Source organism: Nesoenas mayeri (genome assembly GCF_963082525.1).
Source record: "Nesoenas mayeri genome assembly, chromosome: 8".
Lineage (NCBI taxonomy): Eukaryota > Metazoa > Chordata > Aves > Columbiformes > Columbidae > Nesoenas > Nesoenas mayeri.
The window spans coordinates 22,106,244-22,127,481 of NC_137554.1; the positions used below are offsets into that span (position 1 = coordinate 22,106,244).

At 45.2% G+C, this 21,238-nt stretch overlaps 1 protein-coding gene across 1 annotated transcript; it reads right to left on the minus strand.

The window, feature by feature from the left end:
* Nucleotides 1–823: 823 nt before the first annotated feature.
* On the minus strand, nt 824–8,835 carry DHCR24 (24-dehydrocholesterol reductase; the record flags this gene model as incomplete). The annotated part of the gene is made up of 9 exons (XM_080348904.1): nt 824–1,160; nt 3,069–3,247; nt 3,971–4,168; nt 5,050–5,193; nt 5,954–6,217; nt 6,308–6,426; nt 6,697–6,802; nt 7,232–7,387; nt 8,605–8,835. 9 exons carry the CDS (start codon nt 8,833–8,835, stop codon nt 1,007–1,009), a joined length of 1,551 nt encoding a protein of 516 aa, XP_080205030.1. The 3' UTR covers nt 824–1,006.
* Nucleotides 8,836–21,238: the final 12,403 nt, after the last annotated feature.

Here is a 21,238-nt window from a genome sequence, read left to right on the forward strand (position 1 = left end):
GATGCACAACAAGAATTCTTATCCACAGCCGCTTGTTCTAACAAACATCGTATAAATAAAGTCTTGACTTCCTTTTTCTATCGGCCAGGGCATAACGGTCTGAAATCATCCACGTCTTCCTCCAACTGCTTACTTAGAAGGCACTAAAATTAAGCAACAATGAAAAACCAAACCAAAACAAATCCAAATAAACTGACCCGCAATGAGTAAGAACTGAAATTAAAACTTGGCTACATGAAACAGCAGCATTTTTTTTTTTTTTGGTAGTCTAACAAAGCCAGAATATTGACATTTCATGGCAAAACCCAACACACTATTAACCAACTAAAAAGTACCTAAAACCTATATCCACTTACACTTTATAATAAAAATCAGTACAAATCCGATAGGCACAAGTAAAAAGCATTGTCTCCACACCTCAGTGCTTGGTTTTGCAACAGAGCAGGTTTCACTGCTCTGCAGAGACGCTATAGGACAATAAAAGCCCAGCGGTTTAGTACACACCTCACACACCACCAAACAGCCCGGAGATGATGGTACCTTGCTAAGCCATTCTACAGGTTACCGACCAGAGGCAAATGTTTGTCACATCACGACTAATTTGATAATGTGTTCAGCTTTGGCACCTATATCTGAGCCCTCCTTATGACTTTCAAAAGTCACGTTAGATAGAGCTCTAGCACACAGCTGGTGTAACTCCAGCACCTTCTTCTTTCCAATATTTTCTCTTGTGCCTGGAAACAGGTGAGTTCACCTATGTCACTACATTAGATACAAAGGCCAGCACTTCAGATTTCTTATAAACAATCACTCTGAGTTCGTAAAATTGATTTTAAAACATACAAAGAAACATAAATTCATAAAGCAGGAATTCATACCTTTAAACATCAACAAGAATGAGCGTATTTGGAGAGCAATAAAGCTTTTTTTTTTTTTTCCAAAGGATATACTGACTAGCTATAGGTAAATTCATCTTTCCCTGATTGCTTGCTTAGATCATCCAGATTCAGTGCCTTGCAGCTTTGCAGATTTTGTCATACACTTCTGGAAAGGCATCCTTGCAATTCATTTGCTCCCTCAGCTTGTGGTATAACGAACCATCAAACATATCCCAGAACTCCTCACGGGTCATGTAGCAATCTGCATACAGCATCTGGAAACTGGAGAAGGAAAAACAGAGACAGAGATTCAGTATTAATTGTGCCAAAAGCCTCAAAACAGGATGTTAAAAAAAAAAAAGCAAGATACAAATAGCTAACATTCAACAAAAACCCAATCAAAAACGCTTTTTTAAAAACAAAAAAATCTAAATGCTGGGACACTCAGTCAACTATATTTTGTGGATTTAACATTACCATGAGCTGTTTTCCAAGAGGAAATAACATGTAATGGTGAAAACAGCAGAACACCTCTACAGTCACTTTGGGAAGATGGGAAAATAAAGCAATTAAAACAACTGTTGTTTTCAAAATTTGGTCGAGAACACTTCTTTAACCATCAATGTATTGATACTTCCATTACAAGGAGCGGCTGAGGGAACTGGGACTGTTCAGCCTGGAGAACAGGAGTTCCCCCAAATTGAGAGTCTGGCCCATTGCACGAAAAACCACACATAACCTGAACAGCCCCCAAGAAATACTTTTCGAGCTACTTTTGAAAGCCTGCTTTTCTTTTTCTTCCATTCAAAACCTTTTCATTCCAGCTTCAGAAAAAGGAGGCATTTTTTCTGCATGTTTTATGATCCGTGGAGGTACAGTCACAGCATCTCGCATTAATCTGCATTACGAAATGCATTACAAAATGCATTCAAGGCAGATGTAGCAATACCGGCCGTGACTTTTTAAGGTTTCTTTGAACTGGACATTGAGAAAATAACAAGGAAGACAAAGGCCTGCCAAATCAGCAGGCCGAGAAGATAAATTTATAGTGTAAATGAAGCACAGTGTAACAAAGGTCCATTTAAAAAAAAGAATGCAATCAACATTTAGCTGTGGCTCTTCCTTACTTTCATACCCTGCTCTCTATAATGAAGCCAAATCCAGAGTACAGCAGTAAAACACAAACTGTTACACAAAACCTCTACTGTTGTGTGATTATGAAACCGTAAGATTAAGCTTTTATTCATCGTTAACTTTCCAGTGACAGGTAAAGAAAAGACAAAACTTTGTTAGTCAAGAGCTTTAAATTAAAAGCTTAATTTCAATTAAAAAAAGCTTAAAATTAACTTTTGGTTGCTTTGTTCTCTGGCCGATCACTTATAGCTAGAAGTCATTTACAGTCTGCAAATCATCTGGAAGCAGACTCACCACTGTTACTCAGCTGCATGAGATAATAATCACTGTTAGACTGAGAAGCAAAATAGAAATGTGGATAAATTATACTGATGGTGTAAAAATACTGCGTAATTGTTTTTTAGTTCCTGAGAAACAAGTCTGTTACTGCTTCTCCACTGACGCTACCACAGCAAATGAGGCTGGCAGGAGCCTGTGACAGATGGCGGGCACACATCTCACGCCTACTGCGGTGTGATTGCAATCAGGGCAGGAGAAAAAAAGGACACTGTGGAAGTACAAATTGTCAGGGAGGGAAGATCCCCCCACGGCGCAGGGACTGCGGGCGCGTCAGGGCTGGACTCTCTGTGCAAGGACAAGGCAGAGCTGCAGCACGATGCTCCAAGGACAGGGGGGAGCAGGATGGTCCCAAGGGCTGCAGGGAGGCTGCCTGAGCTCCAACAGCCTGCGGGATTCCTCTGGGGACAGCGGCCAGCACAGCTCTGGTTCTGTCTTGTCCTCAGGGCTGGGCTACTGGCCCTGCTGAGCGGCCACATGCCCAGGGTGACACTGCTAGAACTTCAGGCAGCGTGCTCGTTTGAGTTTGCGATCAAATAACGCAAGTAAAATCATATTTAAAAATCGTAACAGCAAAATTAGCCATTAAAATCAGTTTTCCGTTATCGCGCTTGTTAAATTATTGCAATATTGAAGTGTGTGGGATTAAATAACTGTGATTAAATCACATGGGTGTAAATGATATAGCGTTATTACTATTCTAAGGAGCAGGAACCTTACCCATGCACACTTCTTACAAACTTTTCCATCTGCCTCATTGAAGCTCTGGCTTCAAATTGTTTCCTTTTAGGCTCTCCATAAGCTCCTATATCCACATAGAGTTCCGCTTCATCCCCTTTTGGGTGGACCATACCAGGATTATTGGGCAATATGAAAGGGCATAACCAAAGAGGGTACACCTGCAGAAATAAGAAAACACTTTATCACTTATTTTTAACAGAATAATCATTTCAGCTGCCTCTTAATAAAGGTGACAAAGAGCTAAGAGGACTTCTTCCCAATTTGGGATTGAAACTGGCACAGCTCTTCCTTTCCAATTCTCTTACTGTACTTTCTAATGACCATAATACAAATAAATTGAGATGCTCAGAATATGTGCTGTGTCCTCCTAGAATTACTTCTCTTTCCCCTTAAAAATCTGTAATGAAAAAAAATATCCCTGATCCCAAAGCAACAACTGAATACACATTAAGAGTAAAAAGAGAATGAAGAGTTTTATTTTCCAGGTCAGTCTAAAACCGAAATTGCCAAGTTTGTACTTCTTACACTAACTAAAATAAATCCAGAAATAAAAGAAAGAAAGGGAAATTAATTCCCACAGTTTGGCTTTAGTGAGACTGCCAGTGATTTCAGGTGAAAGAAAAATCAGTTCAGGTTTTACTAAGTGATGAACCTTTTCAGAAATGTCTGAATCTCATGTTTTTCATTTGTTTGTTTGTTTTTCAGAAAGCTGCACTGATTTCTACTGCTGCCTTGTGTCACAGACTCACAAAGCACAGCATTCCCCAGGATCCAATAACAACCTTTTACACAGACAGACTATTACGCCTTAAGATCAACAGTCACAGTTGTTATTACACCCAGTCCAAGAGTCATTGTAGTTTAAAAACACATGTTCTTACATTAAGGTCAACGTGGAAGGTTTGGATAGATTTTTCAAGGCTCTTCATTGGGACCAACATGTCCTGCACAACATGGTGCTGCTCGTACAGCTTTCGAATAGCTTCTCCTTGGGTGAGTTTTAACAAAGAGATTTTTGGAGGAACCATCCAGCCAAACAGGTAACGGAACACAGGGTTATTGCCAAAAGGAATTATATCCTTTGAAAAGGAAAGAAAAAAAGTTTGAATTAAGAATGTGTAACTAACCCCCAAAGCAATACTTCAGAATCCTCAGAGCAATATCAATCTAGATTTTCAATAAATTTAACTGCTGATATTTTTGCTAAACTGCTATAATACAAATAGGAACAAATAAGAGAGGTCTGGACCAAGCAGCTCTGTCCTCAGCCTCTTCTAGATACAATGACTGATTTTCAGTCATATGAATCACAACATACTGAGCCTCAAACACTTTCGGACAATGAAGGTCAGAGAACAGTAGGCTATTATCTTAAAATAGCTAATGAAGGAGCTCATGAGAAGCTAAACTTATAGAACTCTTGCAAGAATAAACACATATAAGATCAAATTGCAAAAGGATTTTAAAGCTGTAAAATTTTAAGTACTTCCTGCACAGCCAACTCCTATTTGACTTCTCTGTGAGCTAAAAGGATTCAGTATCTTACTCCAGAGATTCAAATCTTTCAGATTCCCAAATAAAGTTTTGGGCAAATGCACATGACAGCAAATGAATTTATGAAATTCAAGGTAATGAACTTGCTGTACAGTATTTACAGTAATTAGTATTCTGAGTTTATGCAGGGCAAATTTTCAGCCATAATTTCACATTCATGTTTCTTCCACTGTCTCTCTTCGAAAATGACTAAGTAGGTATAAAAGCTTAATGCTGAAATAATGTACTTAAAGTCTAAATCACCAAAAGCACTAAATCAGAAATTAGGAGGTTATGACATAATGCCTTATAAATTTGCCATAAACTTCACTGTTTTCTTTTCTGCCATGAAAGACACAAGTGTTGCCCAGCAGAAGAGCAGGGTACCTTCCTGCAGATGTTATTTTAATTTTGGAACTGGTCTTACTTGGAGCTCCCAGAAGATACTGCGTGTATGTCTATGGTAATAATGTCTGGACGGAATGTATTCTATTCCAGTCCTGTCAGCTTTCAAATACTTCTCCACATGCTTAAAGAACCACGGCTTGTAGTAGTTGCCAATCCTGTTTATCTGCAAGAAAACAGGCATTCATTAGCAAACACCAATACAGATAAGTTACACCTTGCTAGGCAAATTCCTTTACTGTTTGGGATCAATGTTAGACCCTCTGTGACAGTTTGAACGAGACTATCACAAGAGATCTAGGGAGCCTTCATTTATCCACAGACATGGCTCCTTTTTACCTTTCTTGCCATTTAGGTTTAATTTAAATAAAGCTTGCTGAGGCTTGCCTGTTACAAGCTAATTCATTCCTAAAATTCCAATTTCTCAATCCATCATTAATCCAAAGTGTCATTATGGCAAAGGAGAAACATCTATGGTGAGTGATGCAGTGAACACCTAGCATGTCTCTCTGGTAAAATGTCCCTGATGCCTTCTACCAATATTAACTGTATTAAAAGCTTGCTGGGAACAGTTACTCTGAATAACTGCAAATTAAAACAGCATTGTCTGGTATATGAAAATAAATATTTATCTTCTTCCTTAGGTACCTCAATGAAAAGGCTGTGGACTAAATGATTTGCTAGAAAAATCTAATCAATGGGTCATTTCTTATCAATTGAAGAGATTTAGAACACAGATTCTATTATAGTTACAAAGAGCTGTAATTTAAAATATTCTGGTGGACAGATCTGATCTTTAATCCCATGTTAAAAGGTTGTTCCAATCTAATAATGATTCTGGTTTTATATTGGCATATAGTAAAGCTTTAGTTAAACTTTGGGGTTTCAGTTAAACTTTGATTTGTGAGTCACTTCCCTTTAGTTACCTTGCTTTGCTCAGCTTCGTCAGTCAAGACTCCTGTCATGATGACGGCTTCTTCCAAGGAATACACGAGTCCTTCCACAAAGCTATTCTCCTTTTTCTTAGATTCTTCAGTAAACTTTTCACAAATCTTCTGCAGTCCTCTCACAGGCTCATAATGTATTTTGACATATTTCTTGGCAGGAATCATTTTTATTTCTGCTGCAACCAGGAAACCCAGAGTACCACAAGACCAAGGCACTGCATAAAATAGGTCTGAATTTTCAGTCTGCAAAAAGTATGTCATACTAAATCATACATCCATACCGATAACTGTCAATGACATTGTAAATGATAGCAAAGTAACATTTTGTCTTACTGGTGAACATCTCACAAGGCTTCCATCAGCAAGAACAAGTTCATAGGCCACACAGGTGTGTTGAAAAAGTCCGTAGATGTGGGATGAAGACTCAATGCCAGTTCCCATGATCAGGCCACCTTATCAAGAGAGCACACAACAAATCAAATGAAACACAATCCAAAATGAAGGTAGTTTATGAGAACAAACCCCCACTTTCAAGCAATGGGCATGACTTTTAAGACTATTTATTACCAAAAAAAAAAACCAACGGAAGTGCTTATAAATACCACAACAGAACATAAGGTTCAATAGCGTATTTCCAGAACCTTTAAACTGTGTTACTACATAAAAAGCTAATGTAAACACAGCAAAATCAGGGCATCTTTTGTCATCACAACGACCCTTACCTACTGTGAGATCATCAAGCTCTGGTACCACAGGAATAGTCCAGCCCATGGGATTAAGGTGTGCAGTCAACTGGCCCATGGTCACCAAAGGTTCCACACGAACAACCTAAACAACAACAAAAAAACATTTTACCCCACCAAGCATAAATTAAGTGCTCAGCATTAATGCTGACAAAATATAGCTAACTGGATTTTACCTCCATCTGTTATCAGAATTCAGAGACTTACTTTCCTAAGAGTGCTACTAAAGATAGCTGAAACTGTTTAGTGATTCCTCCTCTGCCTCAACATCTTGTTGCTCAGCCCCTCGAATCATAAATCAATCTGGTCTTTTAGACTTCAGCACCTAAAAGCTAAGCGATTCCATATGCTGCTTTTTTGGATAGAGTGATCCAAGCACACATTGAAATTTGTTGGGTCTACTGCTACAAAAATCTTTTGTTCTTTATGGACTCTAACCACCCTTTCAGGTACAAACATAGTTTAAAAAGCTGTAAACCTCATTATTATGAAAGTTTTGTGCTGAATTTATTACCCGTCTTTCACTGTCCACTTCCAGAACATCCATTAAGTTGATCATGATGTTCTTATGAATCTTCTTGTACTTCCCAACACGAAGTGACACAGTCAGCCAGCCGGGCCGGCCAGTGCACATGTATCTTTTGCTGCCTTCGTTTTTCCATTCCCGAACCTGCAAGAGGTAATAACCGAATGGACGCTGTAAGGCATACACACGTAGTCAATAATGTATAGCAGAAACATTCTTCCCTCCCTGTGAAAAAACATTCAGAAATATTGTTACTCCTCTACACGCAAGTTACCTGCAGGTAACAAAACCTGGATGTAGAGTAGCGATGCTTTGGAAGTCTCTGTAGATATTTGAACTTGTAAATAAAATACCACCAGAGGGGTCCAGTTATGTAGAGGAAGCATATCTAGTACCTTGTAGGTTTGGGTTTTTTGAGATGGTATTCAGAAAAATAGCAAGAAACAGTCAGTTTTAAGAACCCATGCAAAAGCCTATAGTGGAAATGAGGCATTATCACTGTCATAAACAATCATAGTTCTGTGAAGGTTGATGAAGCAACATCTCCTCCTAAACACGCCCAAAAAATGGTCTGAGTGTGCAAATGAACAGGCAAAGAGAAAAGTTGAGAAGGAAAATGTGCAAGCCATACAACTACATGACCCATGAAATTTGCAAAGCCACAGTGGTTAACATTTGGAGAACAAATACCAACTGCAGCATTTTCTTCAAAGCTCAACTGCTGCTACAGCTGGAAATAACAACCCCCACCCCTCAGATAATAACTCTGTGCACGTTAATATCCATCCGCACCTGAAACAAACACAAGAGACAAGGAAGAGAACAGAAGCAGACATGGCAGAATTAGCATAAATACCAGAGAAACATTAAGGAAATCCGCATTTCTGGGTGGATAAGTTTCGGATCCCCTTCAATCATCTCTTGGGACTGAGGAAGTGGAGAAGCCGGAGGTGAGTGGTGATAAGACACAGTGTTAGGCCAGCCATCCAGACCAACATTTCCACCTCACACACATTACTGCACATTTTGACCACACACAGGTACAGACCCACAGCCCCTCCCCGGGGATGCGACAGCAGCCGCGCAGCAACTTTGAGAGGAGTTTCTGACACGGAAAAGAGAAAAACAAACCCCAACCCCACAGGTGCGGAAGCACCCGCCGGCTTTTATTCGTTTGCTTTTTAATTTGTTTTACCGCAACCGCATTCGCGGCCGGATTCTGCCCCGGCCCCGGGGCGCGGAGGGCGGGCGCCGCCGCCAGGCCCCGAGCGCTGGCAGGGACGGGGCCGGGGGACCAGCTCCCCTCCCGCAGAGCCGCTCCCCGGCCCGGGCGAGGGCGCCGGGGTCGGTGCGGGCCTCACCTGCGCCTGGATATGCCGGACGCGCTGTGCGTGCTGCCGGGGGGCGCTGTGCAGGCGCCAGACGGCCCAGGCGCGCAGCTGGTAGTAGACGTCGAAGAGGATGGAGAGGGGCAGGAGGAAGAGGCAGACGAAGACCCAGCGGTGGTGCACCAGCACGGCCTCCAGCCCGCGGTGCCGCACCCACAGCAGCAGCAGCAGCAGCCCCGCGCACAGCGACCACACCGGCGACATGGCGGCCGCTCACCAGCCCGCCCGCCCGCGCTCTCTCACGGCCGCCGGGACCCCGCCATGCGCCGCTCGCGCGCTCGGCCGCCCCGGGCCCCGCCCCTCGTCCCCCGCCAACCAGCCGCCCGCGTTGATCCCCGCCGGTGAGGCGAGGGGAGGGGAGCGGCCAATGAGAGCGCTGCGGGGAGATCGGACCAGGCGCTGAGGGCGTCGATTGGCTAAGCGCGCCGGGCCCCGCGCCCCCCTCATAGCCACCGTCGGCCCCCGCCCGGCCCGCGGTCCCCGCCGTGGGGCCGTGTCCGCCCCGCCGGGCAGCGAGCGGGCACGACCGGGGCTGGGGGGTGTAAGGAACGTTTAACGAATAACTGTTGTTTTTACATAACTGAGGACCTGGCGTCTGACCCCAGCAGGGGGGAAGGACTGAGAGACATCGGACTATGCATCCTAAATGTAAAACACAGTCTCTTCCCGGGATATATACTGACACCTGTATACATACTGATACCTGTATTTACAAGTTAATTTAGGGGGAAGGGTAGCCAAAGTATCAGGAATCCATACCTTAAATAGATTGATAAGGGGAAGGGTATGGTATGTAAACTGAGGCGCACATCACGTAGTCTGTGTACCCTGAAATACCCAACCAATGGGGAACAGGAGAGGGAAATTGCGGTCGGGATTTTGGGGGATATAAGCAGGGGCTTTTTGCCCTATGACGTGTGCCTACCTTTACGCAGAACACCCGGTGTTGCAATATCGTTATTAAAAAAATTGCTGAGAGATCCTGCCTGAGCCTTTTATGTTTGCAGAATAATTGTTTCCTACAAGGGGGGTGTAGGGCTGAGGGGCTATGGGGCTCGGGACAGGCCCTTGGCAGCGCTGTAGTGGCCAGTGACCCTGAGGCTTGCCCTGGTGGCTTTGGGTCAGGGGGCAGGAGCACACCTCTGTACCCTGCACCCTCTGCACACCTCTCGTGTGCACACTTGTGCCGTAAGAGGAAAGGCCGAGAGAACTGGGTTTGTTCCGTCTCAAGGCTTAGGGAGACCTTGTCACCATGTTGAGGTATATAAAGGGTGGCTACAGAGGACATGGGGACTCCCTTTGCACAAGGAGTCACATGGGAAAGACCAGCGGTAATGGGTATAAGTTGCTCCCGGGGAAATTCCAGTTGGACACAAGAAGGAAATTTTTCACGGGAACAATCAGCCATTGGAATAATCTCCTTGGGGAAGTGGTGGATTCCCCAACACTGCATACTTTGAACATTCAGCTGGAGAGAGTGCTGGGCCAGCATGTCTAGACCGGGCTTGTGCTGAGAAAGGCTGGACCAGATGATCCTTGTTGTCCCTTCCAAGCTGGTATTCTATGATTCTGTGATTCTTATGGTGTGGTTTTAGGTACCAGTGAATCTGGCAGTGCAGGTGTCTCCTACAGCAAGTCAAAAGTGCTGTGCGGTCCACTTTCCAGAAGGAAGAAGGAAACGCCTCTCTCCAAAACATGGCTTGCCCTTCTAAAGCCCCGGCAGAAAATTCCTCACCACGATGGAACCTCAGGAGGGAAGATACATAAAGTCTGCAAGGAGGATAAGCTGCTTTTTAAAAGCTGAAATCCGTTGTGTCCCTGGAGGGTTGTGCTTTTTGAGATGACAGTGGCCTCCACAGGAGATGCTGGTGGGAACCCTGGAGTGACACAGAGAGCTGCCACAGCACTGCTGGCTTCCGTGAGGAACGCGGTGTCCAGGTGTGCTGTGAGGATGCTACTGCAGTGACGCAGCACACAAAAGTGTCAGATGGTGCCTCTTTGTCAGCGGGACAAACACCTTTGCCTTGAGCTGCCGCAGGAGATACTCGGGAGCATCAGACTGGCTGCACCAAGGTTCAGAGCTCAGCTGTGACAGACAGCCACACCTTGTCTTGTTCAGACAGCTTGCAGGCTTCATTTTGAACCCAGTCCACTTTTTGTCTCACTGCTTTTATCTAAAGACTAGTCTGAAAGTTCCCTGCTCTGATGTTTGAAAATGTTCTCCTAATTTCCAGCCTAAATGTATTCACGGCCAAATTTATTCATTGCGCTTCTGTCTAGTTTACCCACTAGGGCTTTTCTTTCTTATGTCCGCATTGATGTTATTTGCTTTTGTTTACCAATTTGTCTGCTGACTAGAATTATGCATGGAAAAGAAGGTTCCCGTGCCCTAGGCAGCATTATTTTAACCTCTCTGAAGGAACTAAATAATTATTCTTGATCTGAGTGTGATCAAGGGCCGGTCTTATTGGGTAACAGCATCATTTATTTATAGGGGGATATTTATACACTCAGTGTAAATACTGTTTTGAAATTGTTTGTATAAGGAACTATTAGAAGTGTTTATAGTGTCAGCCATGTTCTTGTTGTTATAAGGCCCTAGGCAGCAAGAAGGGAGTAGGTGAGCTTGAAGATTGCCACGTGAAACCATGTTATGAAAGAGAGGAGTGAATCACCATTAAGATTATGGTGAAATTGCCGGTGTACCCAGCGATGCCAAGCACAGAAAATACAGGAATCAGAAGGGAATGAAGAAGGGCAGACAGATGTTTGAGATGCTGCGGTTTTTCAATTTTAGTTACTTTAGATGTGAGCAAAATGTCATCCAACAATTTATGTAGGCTTAGGAAAACATCGTCTGCAAATCAGGTTTGAAAAGCTAAGATTCCCTTGGTATCTTCGTAAGACTAAAATCCTCGGTCTCTTCAATTAAATTATCATTTTAAGTATGTTTCAACTGTTAGTGCTTCTTAAAAAAGCAGCCCTCCTCCCTCCCTCCTGCCATCCCACCCGCCCACTCATGCTGTTCTGGGCACGCTGTGCGGTACAAATGCTTCTGCCGTCACTCGATAAAACAGGTTGGGGAACTGATTTGACTGAAGAATTGAACTGGGTTTTTTTTGTTTGGTTTGGTTTTTTAAAAATATTTTTTATTTTCCTGCCTGGATCAGCTCTCTGCTGGAGTTCACCCCGCACATGTTTGCACAGGTGGGGTGCAGGGGACAGAGCAGGGGCCTCTTGGTGACGACGACAGAGCTGCCCATCTCCCTGGTCACAGATCGCCCCCCCAATACTGTGCAGAACTCTGTTACCAAGCAGGGCTTATTAATAACTACACAAAAGACAAAGAAAGAATGGAAAGACACAGCTGTAAGGAGACAGCTAAAAGGGAGATGATAATAATATACAGAGCATTTGAGCAAACAAAAGTGGGCTGAAAACTTCTTTCTCTGCAAGACAAATATCAAGAGGCATTTGGAGGAACCAAAGAAAAGCGTTGAAAAGCGTTAAAAAGCCCCTTTTTTCAGGCTTTCTCATAGCCCTGGTACTGACTGCCACAGAGCTGCTGCTGATGGTACCGGGACAAGAAAAGGACAGGCATTTTAACAGTAATAGTTATGAAAACTAATCAAGAATTTGGGGAAGGTTGCAAACCTTCATTCAACAAACCAGCCTGTTGTTACTAAGGGTTAGGAGTGTATTTCCCTGTCACCTCCCTTTGGGTTTCCTGTGTGTTGGTTTGGATTGTGGCACTGTTGGAAATGGGGTGTGGTTTCAGAGGTTTGGAGGGAGGTGTCGTTCACACTGCCAGGCAAGAAGCTCCCTCTGCTGAGAAAATATACACATATTCAGTCACCTTGAAGGAAAAGCCAGTGGGAGAAGGGGGGCTGGAGGGGAACTTTGTTTGTGATACTATCCTGGATATAGGGTGAACAAATCTTGAGAGCTTTTGTACATCCAATAATTGAGAAAAAATGACAAATTTCAGCTTGAAGGAAAAAATACAGAGGAATATCATCGGCTGTTTTAGAGACTGATGATATCAGAACAACTGCCAGAATATTCCAGAGGGATGACACAACCTTACACGTCACCTCTGAAAGAAAAAAGTCGCTTTGTGGTGCAGCGAGATTTAAAGCTGGGCTGGTCCGAGGAGTGCTCTGTGCCTTTCTCAGGGCTATACCGGGCAGGAGAAGCACAGACCCCACTGAACGTGACAGCCACATGCTGGGATTGGGGGACATTCCAAGAAATATGGGGAAGGGTGGCCAAACACTGCTACACCCATTCGGTATCGTAAATCTAAATGGAAAATAGCTGGTGTGCTGGTCCTACCTGTCTGAAAAGCAGGGGCTTAGGAACTGGAGTGGCTTCATGTCACCTTTCCCCACCTGGCTACATATTTGTGAGGCCCAGGAAATTTCAAAAGACATTTCTACTAATGTTTGATTCACCAAAGCTGAATGCTGTACCTTGGAAAACCTTTTCTTTAGAGAGTGTATGGGAAGAGCATGGTTTACCTGATGTTGCTCGATTGCCCAGCTTCTAGATGGTGTTTTTTGAAAGGTATTTGTCAGTAGGATGTCCATTACCCAGGACCTGCTTCTCAGGCATCTCAAATATTTTATGTGGGGGAGCAGATATGCGTGATGGCTTGAGCAGGAGCAGGGCAGAGGGTTTAGTACAACAACTGGAGCTGTGGTGGCTGTCAGAAAACCAACAAAAAAGGGACAATGGCATTATAGTTACTTTAGAAACTACCAGGTAGCTATCAGGGAAGGTGAAACATCATCTGGTAGCTCAGACAAGGACCTTTAGGATGATTAAGCTATTTTAGGTGGAGGTAGACCTAGTGTAAAGTGGAGGATCTTGTTTAACATCTGTGATAGCCATGGAAGGACTGGGGAGGAGTCTCTAGGTGGCTGCAGCTCCAGCCTGCTCAGCACATCTAGTCCTCAGAGTGACTTTGCTCTTTTGTCCCTGCCTTCCCCTTGTCCTCTCAAGGCTGCCTTCACCCTGCTTGCCCTGGGAAGGGCTTCACAAAGAGAAGGAATCACTCTGGTCCTGCAAGGCAGGACAAGGAATCAAGGATGGCCAGGCAGCACCCTATGTGTTTGCATACTGGCCATGTCACGTGGCTCCACTCTTCCAGCAGCAAGTTATTGCAGGTGGGTGGGGGGACCCCAGTCATCATCTTGGGAGGAAGCAGATGTAGGGTGTGAAGTGAAATCTGGAATATTGATGATGGCAGAACAGGGCCCACCCTTTGGTGGCTGTGCCAGGAGGCAAGGTCAGCCCCTGGTCAGCACATTTGCAGAGTTGCTGGAAAAAAACATGGCTGCAGAACATGCGAGAGCTTTCATGTGTTCTCTCTGACGTGTATTAAATCCAGCTTTATAATTGCCTGTGAAAAGACATGCTGTCTGGGATTTGTAAAAAGAATCGCTTGTCAAAACAGAGAGCCAGGCTGGGAAAGGAATTCAGCCGTCCCTCCATTGTGACTGGGGCCAGTGTCCTCAGCAGCAAAAAGGAAGCTGCTGTGGCAAGGTAGCTGGCACCATGAGCTGGTTGCTGAAGGACTTGGGATTCCAGCACTGAAAATACAAACTGAGGGAGGCCGCTGTCCTCCTGGGTGAGTAGTGGAGGAGAATGAGCTCATGGACATCCATCAGTTGGCTTCATGGTCCCTCTGGGCATGAGGCTGTTGGAAAAGTGGTGGTGGTCCCATCTCCTTCCATCGGTGGGATCCTGGAGACACTGACTATGATGGGCGTTAGAAAGGAGCTGCAGTCACTGAAAGGTGCACCCTGTGCACTAAGTGTGTTATTTCAGACTCCTGATATATATCTCCATATAATGGACATGTGTGCTGGTGGCCTCCAAGATGCCCAGGATGAACTTTGTCATGAAGGCAGCTGTGAACCGCGGCTGGTGATGAGCGACTCCTGAGTACCTTCTCCCAGCACTTGCTTTGGGCTCCTCATGCCTGGAATGGCAAATGCTGTGGGAACACAGGAAAAACATCTGGGGCTAATGTGATGGTGAAGGCTTGCCAGCATCAAAGTTATTTTTCTGCATAGGCCACATTTTTCTCCAGTTTTCTGCTTCCTTCTCCTCCAAATAAAGCTCAGACTTGTGCTGCCTTGGCCATTGCTGTTCTCTCCATCTGGTGCTGTCACTCTGTCACCTGTCTGCTTTCATTTATTTCAGTGTTCTAAGAACTTCATGGGCCCATGCTCAGATGATGTGAGCTGATAAAACCCCAGGCCACGATCCAAAAACATCAGTGTAACTGTGGGATCTGACCCTGTGGATTTACATACCTGTGCCAAAGTAAAAGGGAAAAGCTGAAAGCCAAGCAAAAAAAGGAAAAGAATAGCTAAAAAAAGCAGTTAAAGATGTTGATTATAGAAGAGTTGTATAGCTATTTTAGCATAGCCTTTTTGTAAGCAAAGCAATCACAGCCAGATAAGTTAATAATTAAGGGTGACAAAAATATACCATTGTCCCAATAATAAGGAATGGTATTAGTCTTATCAAAGATAACTGGAGGCGTATTTAATATGGTTCAGTGCTATGCTGATAGGCTGAAATGCCCCTTTTCCGCTGGAAAAGTGGATACAAAATCAGGTCAAAAGCTGATTGCTGTTATCTGTTAAGCCATTTTACTTCCCTCCTTTTGATGGCAGAAGTGCCTTTGTGAGAACTCATTTTGGGAAGCAACTCCCACAGGTGTGGAGCTGAACAGAAGGAAGCTGCAGGCTTTGAGAAGAGGTCCCTGCCGCTTTTTGTCGGGAGCGACAGGACGTGCTCCCATGTGTGGAGCATCCTTGGAGATACAGGACAATTTCAGACTGAGGACTGAATTAATAGAGTGGTCCTTGCCCCTGTGAGTAAGTGACTGGCAAAGGTCTGTGCACAGGAAGGTGATGAGGGTGCCATTGTTCAGATTCTTTTAACACAAGAGATTCCTGTAAAATTCAATTTGGCAGACTTGATTAGAGCAATATCTCATAAACCAAGACAGGAATTCCAGTAGTACCTCCTGACACAATAAAACCCCAGTTTTTTTCATACCTCTAGCAAGCGCAGAAATGTGATGGCTGCAAAACTGCGCTGATGGGGAACAGTGGCCTTTCCATCCCCCCCCACAGGAATCCTATGACTCCCAAAATTGATCTGAGAATGGGTAAACATACAGATCCTGTCTCCAGCTCTTCTCAAGCCTCGTATAGTGAGCTGGAGACTCACACAACTGCTTTCTGTCTTCTTCTGCCCTCTCCATCCTTTTTTCACAAAATGCTCAAGAAAAGCATCGGGAGATCAGCCAGCAACAAACTGCTGTCATCTCAGGGCAGTTAATTACCATTGTCGCTAATATCAGCCAAGAGCCTGCAATAAGCTCCGAACTTCTATTGCAGGGAGGTGTCTGTTCACATCCAGGCTAATGCAGATTACAGGGCTCTCCCTCTTACTGCAAGTGACACTGTGAATCGCTGAGGGAGAAGGGTTTTATCTGGCTGCGAGGCAAGGAGTCACCCACCAACAGGAGCTGACAGTTTTCTGGCAGAGGAATATTTACACCTCTGGGGAAGTGAAACTACACTTTTTTGAAAGAAGATGAGTAGCCAGACTAGCTCCTAGCTGAGGAAAGGACAGGATATATTTTGGGGAGAAAGATTAACTCTCTGGGTCCCAGGTGACTGGACAGGGAGGTCAAGCAGGAAAGCATATATTCTCCATCGGGGATGGCAGGTCTCTGTCTCAGGGGTGCTATGTGTGCTTTCCCTGAGGTCCTGCCACAGAGATGCTGATGGTAAGTTGTCTCGATATGGGAGACAGAGACTTTTGGTTTTCAGCCTGAAGGTAAGTAATTTGGGCAATGTCTTCCATCTGTTTCTTAACATGCATCTTTATAAACATCTGTTACTCACCTTCATGTCCTTCTCCGTCTCCCAGGCCAGTGTAGGGTCTTTTTTGCTGACACATCGAGGGAAGAGATAGGAGCAACCTGCTCCTACACCTCCATAGGAGAAAGCTGCTGCTACTGCTCTTTCTTTCAGGAGTAAATCAGGAGAACATGCTGGCAAGGGGGTCTCACAAAGCCTCAAACTGTAGAGCTAATCAGAGTGAGCCAAGTTCACCACTGATGAACCCCAGCACTGCCATTGGGATCTGCAGCCAGCCTGGCTCTGACACTTTTAATGCCATTACCCAGAAGCTGCAGCCCTCTATTTCCCAAACTCACCTCCTCTCATTTTTGCAGGACTTCCAAGTTGTCTTCAGTTACCTAGAAACTCGGGTAAGAAGATGTAAATGTTCCAGGTTAAAAGTAAGGCAGGGTGTACAGGCAGAAACAACAGCTTTTACTAGGTCAGCAGATGACACTGCAGACAAGCTTTGAAGAAAGCAAATGAGCTTTTGAGCACAGCAGTACAGCCAGAGCAGCATCACTGCTGCTGGGAGGGAGAGAGTGACATTTGCTGTTTGAAACAGAGACCACACAGTGTGAAGAGCAGCAAGCTGAACACCACCTACCTCCTCAGGTGGGGCAAGAAACACCACAGGTGTGGGAAATGCTGCTCCACCTACAGCTCTTAGACACCAGGGGCTGCCCTAAATACTCTGACCTGCAGAAGGGCTTTTATGCCTGTTTTTTTTTTTTCTTCTCAGCTACAAATCCCTCTGACTAATAGAAGTTGCTCTCTCCCCTTTCAGCCGTACCTTGTGTACCTCCTCAGGCTGTCATACTCCCTATAAAAGTTTTGTAAGCAGCACAATATCACCCAGCCTTCTCCCAGCACAGCACACCAATGTAGGCAAATGCTTGTGGGCAGCCCAGTGCAAAGCCAGGCAGTGGGATGATTCAGGGGGCACTGGGAGTAAAAACCAGTTGTGGAGCATCTGGGACGGTCATGTGTTGGACACTAGTGGCTTCCTTGTGACTTCACACATGGTGGCAACCAGAAGAGTTAGATGGCTGCTCCATCCTGTTTCTAAATATCACAATTAATGCTGCTTTTAAGCTTCTCTTTTGCATTTCTGTGCTGATATAAAAAAGAAAAAAAAAACCCATTTCCTCTTCCCTGGAGAGCACTGTAATAGCTCAGCACAGCAGAGGCATGAAGACTGCACAGGGTCTTGGGGGTGTCGGGGTAGCTGGCATTCATCTCATGTATAAGGCTGTGTTTGCTAGAAAACAAAGTTAGCCAGTTTTGTCTTTGATTATAAGTGCTTGCTACTTCTTTGACCATTAGGATTTGGAATCAAGGATACACAGGGGTTCCATCATGAACCCTCGATGTGTGCAGTCAAGCCAGCTGCTGCCATGCCTCAGTGCCCAGCACAGGTCGCTGCTCGCTCCCGGCTCAGATGCGAGAGCTGCGCTGCTTGACTGAGGAACCTACAAGGCTGAAAATCGATGTTTCTTTGCCACCAGCCAAATGGCAGCTCATGCTCTAGCAGAGCCACAACATCTGCAGCATGTAAAACACGCCGGGTGGTGGATTACGTGCCTGTTAGCACAGCGGTTCTGCCTCTTCCTGGAGAAACAGAGCTCAGACCTGAAACCTGCAGAGCACATGGGGCCTCCCTAAGGCAAAAATCTCCAGAGCTCAGGAGGAGTTTTGCCTGACTAAATACTGAGCAGAGGAATCTGGATTTAACTCTTTCCTTCCCCCAGCCCTTTTAAGGCAAATTTCAGATCCTTTGCAGATTTTGGTGGAAAGCTCCTAGGAAGCTCTTACTGTCCCCATTTGCAACACAGAAATTTCCCTTGCAGGAAACACACAGCTTTTCTACACTGTTCATCTACACAACAGCCTCAGCAGGAGGTGACACATCAGCCTGGTGCTCCTGCTGACACAAGTCCCGAATGAAGAGCAGAAGGAATTTGAGATCATTGCTGGTCCATCAGACTCTCTGTGGATGAGGGTATCAGAACTTCACCCTTTCCAGGACTTTCCCTCACAGCCATGATCCTCAGCATAGTGCAGCTTTACAAACTGCTGGTTAGGACACTGTTATGATCAGGTTAGCACACTTTAAAACACTCCGAGGTTTTTGGGTCTGAAGGTCTGCTAGATGATGGACATAGCTAGTGCAGAAACCATTTCAAAAACTGGTATGAAAGAAGTGACTGAGCTGAATGTAGTTTATACACCTCTGGCTCTTCTATTATAATTCAAATCCAGTAAAAGGCATTGGAACTAAATAACAAAGTATCTTATGTACAAAGTGGGCCTGTGCAGTCAGTAAAGTCTCAGGGCAAAAAAATAGCCTTCCACAAAAACAGTACTTCTTGTTGAACCTGGACAAGAAAAACATCACTTTGTGGTCATGGGGATGATCACCTCTCACATCCAAATGCCAGGCTTTTCCTACTGGAGAGCAAGAATGAGTAGTCCCAAAACCTCCAGCTGCCCACACAGCAGAACCATGAAATGGCCAGCTGCCCAAAATAAGCCCGAGGACACTGGTGAAAACTGCACCATATGAAGATGTAGGACAAACATTTTCAATGCCTAGATTCACTGACTGGATTAGATAGGAGTGCCTGAGCCAGGACATCAACTAATGCAACTAATTAGGTATTTTAAGAATACACAAATTAAGGCACAGATAAACAGCAGGAGGTTTCTCTCGAGTGTAGGGACTCCTTCCCATCTGCACATCCTCATGGCTGGGTGCTGCAGGGTGCACCCAACTCTGCTGTGCCCAGCAGCCCATGCTAAGGGGAACATGAGCTCTGCCAGCCCCTATGAATGGATCTGAACCATGTGGGCACCTTATGCCTGCAGAGACGTGTCCCCTGAGCCCTCACCAGTGGCTCTTTAGTGACCATGTCACAGGTGGCAGCACCCTGCCCAGTGGTGCTTGCCGGGGAGAGCGGCTCAGGTGCCAAATCGTCGATGGAGACCTGTGACCTGGCCCAGGGTGTCAACACCACTGATCCTGGCAGGGAGGCTGGGCTCCTCTTCTCCAGGTTTCTTGCCCTGGTGCACCCAAATTTACTTGACTTGTTGCTCTGGTATCGTAACGGGGCAGAAAGTGCATGCATGTGTACACATGCACAGGGAGGTATAGAAAAAGCTCATTTATTTAGCCTGATTATACAGTGAAATACACTATTTTACATGTGATATGCTGCGGCAGCAAAATGTGGTGAACAATTAATCAAAAGGCAGCACTTTTCTGTGCCAGCAGCGTTGATCAGGCATAGCATCCTTACCTGGGGGAGGCAATTACTGGAACAATCTCTCCCTCTCTGTTCCTCCTTTGTTCCTCTTCTTGCAGGGGCTGTAACTATCTTTGATATCTTCTTGTTTTCTCCACTGCGGTTTCACCGTGCATGGGATGTTTTACATATTTTGTGCAAAGATTTTGCCTTTATTCTGGAGAAGCCCTTTGCCTGTGCCCTGTGATGTCTTGCAGCACCTTGTCCACCAGCAGGAAAGTTCTCAGAGAAGGAAAATGAAGTTTGGCCAAGGTGCTGCTAAGCAGCCAGAGGTGCTGGCACTCTGCTGTGATGGGCAAACTCAACACTTACAGCCTCTACATTGTTGGAAGATATTTGTTGTGTGTTTGTGTCTACCTGTGGGCCAATTCTCTGGGGAGGACAGAAGATCCCAGCAGGTTCCTGGGGCTGGAGGACTAAAGGGCCAGAACAATAACACGTTGGTGCTGAGCCATCTCCCTCTATGCAGCCCTGTGCTAGGAACAGCACACAAAGCCGCCTGCAAACGCCCTCTTGAAGTGCTTCAGAAGCCGCTGACAATGAAATTTCAGTTAAATATAATATCTGAGCAGGTAATGAACAGAAGAAGGTGTCTCATTGTCCTTTAACGGGGAACAGGTGATTCACAGTGCCCGTGTCATTCATGGATGGTAACGTGAGTTCTCAGCACAGGCTTATCTGCAATAGGGGAATCCATATGTTCTCTCCTGGGATCCCTGAACCAAACTGTCCTGCCAAGGAGTGAGGACCACAGTGTTTGGAGGACATGTGTGATTTGTTGTCAGGGATCGCAGCCTGGGGTTCAAGTACCTCACTGCATCCCAGCATGTGGGGTGAGACCGTGCTGGGGTGCTGGCTTTGGGGACCCCTGTCCCATGTTCCTCTGTGCTGGAGACCAAACCTGCCACAGGGCCAAGTCCCCTGTGAACCAGCCCTCTTTGTACCTCAGTTTACCATTTGTAAAATTCCTCAGTGTCTGCAGGTAAAAGGGGCTGCACACCTACACATTTTCAGCTGGTCTGAGCAGCTGCTAAGCATATATGAAGCAGATATGAATTACACGACAGGGCTTTGCATCAGTCCCTGCAGCCTCTGCAGATAAACCCCGAGCTGGTTTTGGAGCAACAAGGTGAGGAGCTGCGAGCAGTGCAGGAACAGCAGCCCAGGGTTCAGCTACAGCACAGATGTATCCATAGAAATGGCTTTGTCTGTCCGGGATGCTCAGCTGTAGCTCAAGAGGAACAAAACATCTGTGAGAGTGCACAGCAACAGCACAGCATAACAGCTGTTCATAACATATACCCCCACCTTGGTGGTGAGAAGTGTGCGGGAATATAGGTGCCAGTCATGCGGATCAGCCTGAGCCTCAGC